The 7,338-nt window shown below is 45.0% G+C and overlaps 1 protein-coding gene across 2 annotated transcripts in view; it reads left to right on the forward strand.

Moving 5' to 3' along the window:
• Nucleotides 1-207: 207 nt before the first annotated feature.
• LOC129681624 (zinc finger protein 345-like) overlaps nt 208-7,338 on the forward strand; it is a 13,556-nt gene continuing 6,425 nt past the window's right edge. Inside the window, exons 1-2 of one of the 2 annotated variants that reach the window (XM_055613646.1) lie at nt 208-407; nt 2,069-2,299. In XM_055613646.1, the coding sequence (XP_055469621.1) occupies nt 2,228-2,299 (72 nt within the window). In that variant the 5' untranslated portion in view covers nt 208-407; nt 2,069-2,227. The remainder of the gene's footprint in view (nt 408-2,068; nt 2,300-7,338) is intronic. The other variant, XM_055613647.1, reaches the window with a different exon arrangement.

A 7,338-nucleotide genomic window follows, 5' to 3' on the forward strand; every position in this document is an offset into this window, starting at 1 on the left:
GGCTTCCGTTTCTCTGGTCCACCGTCTCACCAGTCTGCAAAGGCAGGGCCACAAAGTCTCCTTAGAATATCAAAACTGCATGGGACAGCCTCCTGACGACACGGTGACTGTTGGCAGGCCCTCAGCCTCAAAAGGGTTAGTGGGCATGCGCAACATCCCACTGGGCGTGGACAAACGCCGCCGGAAATCCAAAAGAGACACCGGAAACAGAGTGGCCATGAAGTCTTCCCTGTCGTAGTCATTCTAGTGGTACTTCGCTGGCGGGTCCGCGGCGTGGCTTGGAACTTTCTGACGCGGGAGCCTTCGGCGTCCGTGGGCGGAAGTCGCGGCGTGGCGCGCGGTGCGCAGAGCTGCCTGCGGTGCGGTGTGAGCCGGGCGCCGGGCGGACGCCGGGCTGCCGAGCGCTGGTTTGTGCCGAGCGGCGGCGGCTGGGGCTGCGGTGGAGAGGGTGGCGGTCGTTCGTTCGCTTTCCTTCTGCTCGTGCGGGTTCTCCCCGGTGTGCTCTCCTGCGGGTTCACACCGTCGTCCCTGGAGGTTGTCATGTGAGGACCCTGGGGTCAGGACTCAGTGAGTGGGTGTGACCCACTCGGGCCGTGACTGGCTCAGGCTGCCAGAGAGCCCGGCGCGCGTGGAGCGTGCTGGTGAGGACCGCTCCGGTTGGTAGTGTGTGCGTGGCCAGCGGCTGTGCGGCTTGATTCCGTGTCGGAGTCGAAAGTGTCAAGACCGCAGGTGTCTCTCTGTGGCGCGCGTGTCTGTGTCTGAGGTGGGGAGGGTGTCCCGCGCTTAGCATCCTCCTAGTACCTAACTTGCTGAGCGCAGCGATTTCTTCACTCCGAGGTCTGTGAAAGAAAGGGATTTCCTTTGTTTTATGGGCCGCTGTTGGGTCCCCTCTACCAACTAGTTCCTCTTCGGGTGGTCAACCTTATTGAAGGAGATAGACACGGGTAGTAAAAACAAATTCTCATTCTTCGGGCCGCTTTGGGATCGCATTAGAAATCCTTCGGCGATCATGTGTGGCTCATCTTTTGGCACCGCCTCTCCGTATCCCATCAGTTATGTGCATCAGTGCTAGCCTCTCTGGGATCCCATACAGATAGTAAATATCAGAAGTTGGCACTTGACCAAAATGAGAGTGCTTCCATACTGGGTCATATGATTGGTACCCCAACATTTGTGCTGATTTAGAGTCCTTAAAAACAGTGTATCAGTCCAGATGCTGTTGCTCATACATTTGATCTGAGCATTGACGAGGCCGAGGCAATGAGAGTTAAAACAGTGTATCACACACACAAAGCAGTACATTATGCCCTCTGGGAAGCTTTTGTTTCTTTGGGGGCTACGAGGGCAGTAGTGATTTCAGGAGCCTGGGGCATGTCGGTGACAAGGAGGCAGTTTGTAACCTGGCAGTCCTGTGCTCCACTGGTTGGGAGTTACTGGAACTCATCGGTGTTGGGATGAGGACTGGGTGAGTGAATTTGTCATGATGTGGTTGTGTGTGGACAGAGAAATGTCTAGAAACCCAGACAGATGTCTAGAAACTTAGACCAGAATCAGAATTGGCTGTCATCCTGAGCTCTCTGTGCAACAGGAAACAGAAATGCTGTTTTTAGATTCTGACTACAGAAGGGACTGCATAGAATCCAGTGGCCATTGTGTTTCTTAGAATGAAAAGAACTTGACTCTGTACCCCTGTTCTTCTATTTAGTGACTTATGAGCAAATTAAGCAGAATACTAATGCTTATTTTGTGTAGCTGAAAGGGTTGTTTAACATGAAATCAAAATTAAGTTAGCAGCCTGCGGGGTTTTTTTTTTTGTTAGTATTTTACCACCTTCCAGGCAGGTGCTGAGGGTTTAGTGAGCCTTCCCAGGCATGGCATTCTGGATCCCTATAATAAATAGCTGTGTCCTCATTTTGTAAATGACTAAGTTTTTGTTTCCTTTTTTTTGTTTTATAACCCTGACTAATAACAAGAGCAGGGCTTTATGTGTCCTCTACACTGCATACACGTGACCCTCCACATAGGCCCTCACCATTTCATGGTCAGATGTTGGTTCATTGTCTTTTAGGAATTTCCAGTGTCTCAGAGCTCCTAGGATCACTGAAATCATTCAGGCCTCAGGATTTCCTGCTGTGTCACAGCTAGCCTTTCTTCAGTAACCCTGTGAACTCCTGAGGAATTTGGATTTACTGCAAAGAAACATCAAGAATAAGAGATCAGCGGGGACATGGCTGCAGATACGAATTTCCAGCAGAAGACCCAACCATTGACTGCAAAGGAGCAGCATGGGTCATGTGAGGTAAGCTGGAGGGGCCTCGTGTTTGGGTCTTCAGGTCTTAAGGGCGGGTACAGGAAGCTGCAGCTTCTATGCTACCTATTTCTGCGATGATCTTAATCTAGTTAAGAGTGGAATATATACCCCTTACCCCCCCTTGCCCTCTCTTTCTTTGGATACAGGGTGTCCTGTCCCCCTCCTCCCCTGACAGGGTTTCTCTGTGTAGCCATGGCTCTCCTGGACTTGATTTATAGACCAGAGACCTGCCCGCCTCTGCCTCTCTGAGTGCCTGGATTAAAGGCATGTGCCACCTTTCCTGGCTGGATACAGGGTCTTAATGTGAGGTTGGCCTGGAACTTTCTGTATAGTCCAGGCTGCCATCACACACAAACGCAACACTTTTTCTCTTTCTTTTTACCTCAGCCTCTCCAGTGCTGGGATTACAGGCCTACATCACTATAGACAGCATCTCCTCTATTGAATGACAAGCTCTTCTCTATTGAGTTCTCCTTTTTAGGTGTGTTTCTCTTTCCCATCTTGCCATTCCTAGTTCTTAAGGCTTGCCTGCTGTGCCATCTAAGAAATGATGTATCTGGGGAGGCAGATCCATTTGTCAGTTCTTAGTCTCACGAGTAAAAGAATTTTAAAATGGACTCAGAAAGGAAGGCCTAGGACGATTTATATTAGAGTTTTAGGAAAAGCAGAACAGGGTAACAAGGCAGGTATCCTGAAAATCTGTAGTTGCAGGGAGGAGGGAGAGGAAGAGGCAAGATAAACAAGCCTCATATTTAGGCTATGAGGCAGCAAATGGCAGCAGACCTACCATTTATTGATTTTTAAGGCAAGAGTCTCACGAGGTAGCCCTGGCTGCCCTGAGCTTTACTGTGTAGACCAAGCTGACCTCAAACTCACAGTAATCTGCCTGTTTCTGCCTCCCACATGCTGACCTTTAAAGGTTTGTTCTATCATATCTGGCTATTTAAAGCCTTTTGGAAATCATTTATGTGTCTGTGCCTGCATGAGTTTGCACATGTACACCGTGTGCAGGCAGGTGTCTGAGGAGGCCAGAGAGGATGGAGAACATTGGAACTGGGACAGAACTTGCTCTGTAGAGCAGACTGGCCTCACATTCACAGAAATCAGCTTGCTTCTGCCTCTGGAATACTTGAACTAACTTCTTGTGAAAGCTTCTTCCACATACAGTTGAATGAACAGGAGACTTGCTTGTGTAGTTCAGGAAACAGGAAAAGCTAAGCTTCCTCAGTTGGGTGGGAAATGCCTGTATAACCACTGTGGCTCCCTCCACTGGAATGTCTAAAATTAGCTACACTAAAAATATCAAGGGTGGATGTGCCTGTGTCCCAGGGAAGCAGAAGGAACACTGTTGGTGCCACTGCTGAGAATATCAATTAGGCCAGTTTGGAAAGCTGCAGTCTTTGGAGAGGTCTGCGTTGTCTGACACCCAGCATTTCCGCTGCTCGGGTAAATGCAGCAAGGTAGAGTGGTACAAGTTCAGCAGTCCTATTGATCCCTGCCAGTCAGCTCATTGAAAACAGGGGATTTGCTTGCAGACTTAATTAATTTATTTATAAATATGTGACTGAGATTGCCGCGCAGTGTCTGTGTTTTTTTGAGCATACACTTATTTGGTCAATGTTCTTTCTGTTCCTCACGCCCAGTCTTTTTTTGTTTTATGATAGCATCTTACACAGCCCAAGCTAGCCCCCAATTCCCTGTGTAGATGATGCTTGTCCTCACTTCCTGAGGCTCCCGCCTCCACCGCCAAAGGGTGGGGATGGCGAGCATGTGGCAGCATCCTGGGATGTTTTCTTTTTCTTTATTTGTTGTGTTTGCATACATTTTAGTATTTTTAAGGAACTTTGTTCCTTGATTTTCCTTTATGTTTTATATACTTTTTCACTTAAGTTTTTATTTTACTGTTCATTTTTGTCCTTGTAGTTGTTTTTGTTCCTTTTGAGCTTTTTGTTTTATTTTTTCCTTTTTGTTAAACTTTTTTTTTTTTTCTTGTAAAGAAAGGGTCTTCCTAGTTGTCCAAGGTGGTTTCAAAATAGCTATATAGTTAAGGCCAGCTCTGAAATCTTTTGTTTTGTTTTTGAGTCAAGGACTCTGCTTCTCCCAGTTATTAAAGGTTCAAAGTCCTAGCAGATTGGTCATCTAGTGAGGCTTTGTTGCATAGTTGCTTAAGTTCATCTTCTCAATATGTTGTCATATTTTCTTAAAGGGCTCTGGTCCCATTTACAAAGGCTCCACTCTCAGGAACTGATTATCTCTCAAAGGCAGATGTGAATTTTGGGGGTGCAAGCATTCTGGAAGCTTGTTTTGGTTTGGGGGCAGGATTTCTCTTGTTGCCCTGGCTGTCCTGAAGCTCACAATGTAGACCCAGCTAGCCTCAAACCCTCGGAGATCCATGAACCAACTGCCTTAGAAGTGCTGAAGTTAAAAGTGTGTGCCACTAAGCCCAGCTTTTCAGGCATTCTGTCCACAGGAGGCGGTACATGAAAATTTGTTGACTCATCCAAGGGAAATTTCTCAGTAATGTAATCAATTGATATTTTCTCCATTAGGCACTCCAAGGGAACCTCTCTGAAATTACCCACTGTGGTTACAGAAATATGTTTGACATGTTAACGTAAAGAGTTTTAACATGAAGTATTTTTTACACAGAGAAGCAATGAGTTAGTGGCAGTGCTTTGTCTGTTTGCAAGGGTCACTAGTGTCAGCCTAAAAGAAGATATACCAAAAGTACTTGCAGCTCCAGAAGGAAATATCCATGTACTCGTTTACACATGTGGGAGCCTGAAGGTTGTCAGTGTTGAACTATTACGATGTTCATACATAAGTAAAAGGAGAAGGAATTACGTCCCCAACCCCTTCTTTGAGTAATTATCAACATAAGTCCCATTCTGTTCACCCCTTTTTCCTTTGCTAGGTTATTTGTAATCAAATACTAGAGTCTATGCTTTTCTCTCTGTGTTGGCATTTGGTATGTACTGTAGAGGAATTTTAATTCAGAACATGGCTGCTCTGGCAAGAGATCACATCCAAAGACCTTCAAAGTCTATGATTCAGCTGGAATACAGGCACACCTTTAATCTAGGAGACAGAGGCAAGCAGATCTGAATTCAAGGCCAGCCTGGTATAGAGCAAGTTTCAGATAAAGAAAAGCTTAGTTCCAGGCGTGGTGATGCATGCCTTTAATCCCAAACAGTGACGTAAAGATTAGTTTGTAGAAGGAAGCACCCATGTTTGAAAGTGATGTCTAATTGAGTGGCAGAAAAGGTAATGGAATCATAGAAAGATTCAACAGAATAGGATATGTCCAGCTCTCACAAGAAGAGAGAAGAAAGTGAAGCTATTTAATGAGTAAGGCAGAGAGAGAGAGAGAGAGAGAGAGGTGGGGAGGGGAGGTAATTTCACTTGGGAGAGTTTTACAGAGAGAGGTTGAATAAGAGAACAAGCTAGGCACTGGTGAAGACAGATGAGCCAGAGAATGAGAAGGAGCCAGAAAATTAGAAAAAGATGGCTGGAATTGGTTTGAGGCCAAAGCCAGATTGAATAAGTCAGCTGGGAGAGGAGTTTGAGCCAGAAGAGCTGAGTTGAACTAGCCATCCTAGAGCTCAGTAAGAACAAAAAAGGTGAGCTTATTCAGCAGAAAGTCGAAAACATTCTAGGCCTAGAATAGATTGTATGGAGGTGTGAAGCTTCCAGGACTAGGCCTAGTTTAACAGAGGCAGTAATCCTCTAAGACAACAACTGAACCAGGTGAATAAAAGTTCATTTTACAATTTATCTCTGAGGTGATAGTCTTTTTATATAACCATAAGTTATTCTTAACATTGTCTGTTCCTGCTCATACTATCATATGTAGAGTCTTCCTCTCAAGGTCCAACTAGTGTCTACATGTCTAGCCTAACTAAAACTATTTTAGTCTCTTTTAATTTCTTTTTCTTTTTTTTTTTGCCCTGGTGTTAATCATTTATTGAAGAACTTGGGCTATCCTTTAAATTATGATAAATTTCAGATTTGGCTCAGTTGCTTTTTGATAGTGTCATTTAACGTGAATCCCTTCCTTATATTTCTGGTAAGCTGATATCTAAATTTAAACACGTGCTGTCTAGTACGGTGACACATGGCATGTAGCTGTTGTTGGCCAAGGGAGACTCAGAACAACATTGTGGGCTATGTAATTTGAAGAGTCCATATCAAGGTGTCCTTTAATTTTTTACGTATGATGAATGTTTTTGCCTGTGTGTGTACAGTGTGTGTGCCTGGTGCTTTTGGAGGCCAGAGAGAGCATCAGATCCTCTGGCAATGGAGTTGTATAGAGTTGTGAGCTGCCATATGTATTGGTCCTGGGAATTGAACCCCAGGTTCCCTGCAAGAACAAGTGTTCTAAATTGCCGGGTCATCTCTCCAGCCCTGTTAACCTCCTACACACCTTGTATATTCATGCACAAAGAATGGTCTTGTCTAGAATTAGGACAGGTCTTCACAGTGACCGTCACAAGCTCTACTCAGGTGGACTGAGGATCCTGAGTTGGCCTGTAAAAATGGTTTCAAGAGGTGTCCATATGAACTGAAGTCGGAGTTTCTGAAGCCAAGGGCCACAGAGACAACCAAAGTCTGTGGGAGTTTCAGAAGAGGGATTCAGGCTTACATTTATTAGCACTAGATATGTAAGATTTTGTGTTTTTTTAAATTACCATGTTCAAATTATGTAATCTGTGTTTAAGGTTGGTGTCCTAGGTGGTGTTCGGGGTTTTATGAGATGCATTGTACAGATGTAGAGAAAAGGGAGTACTGATAAGATAAAATGTGAATATATTCTTTACTTTTTGCCTCACCTGGACAAAATACTGAAAAGAAACATCTTGAGAAAATATAACATAGAGACAGGAGGATGACTGTAGTTTTAGGCCATTTGGATTTACATAGCAAGTAAAGTTGAGTTCTGAGCCAGTTAGGCCAGAGAATGAGGCTCTTTTTGGAGAGAGGAGAGAGAGAGAGAGAGAGAGAGAGAGAGAGAGAGAGAGAGAGAGAGA

This window comes from Psammomys obesus, unplaced genomic scaffold (assembly GCF_907164565.1).
Source record: "Psammomys obesus unplaced genomic scaffold, mPsaObe1.curated_primary_1811, whole genome shotgun sequence".
NCBI classification, from domain to species: domain Eukaryota; kingdom Metazoa; phylum Chordata; class Mammalia; order Rodentia; family Muridae; genus Psammomys; species Psammomys obesus.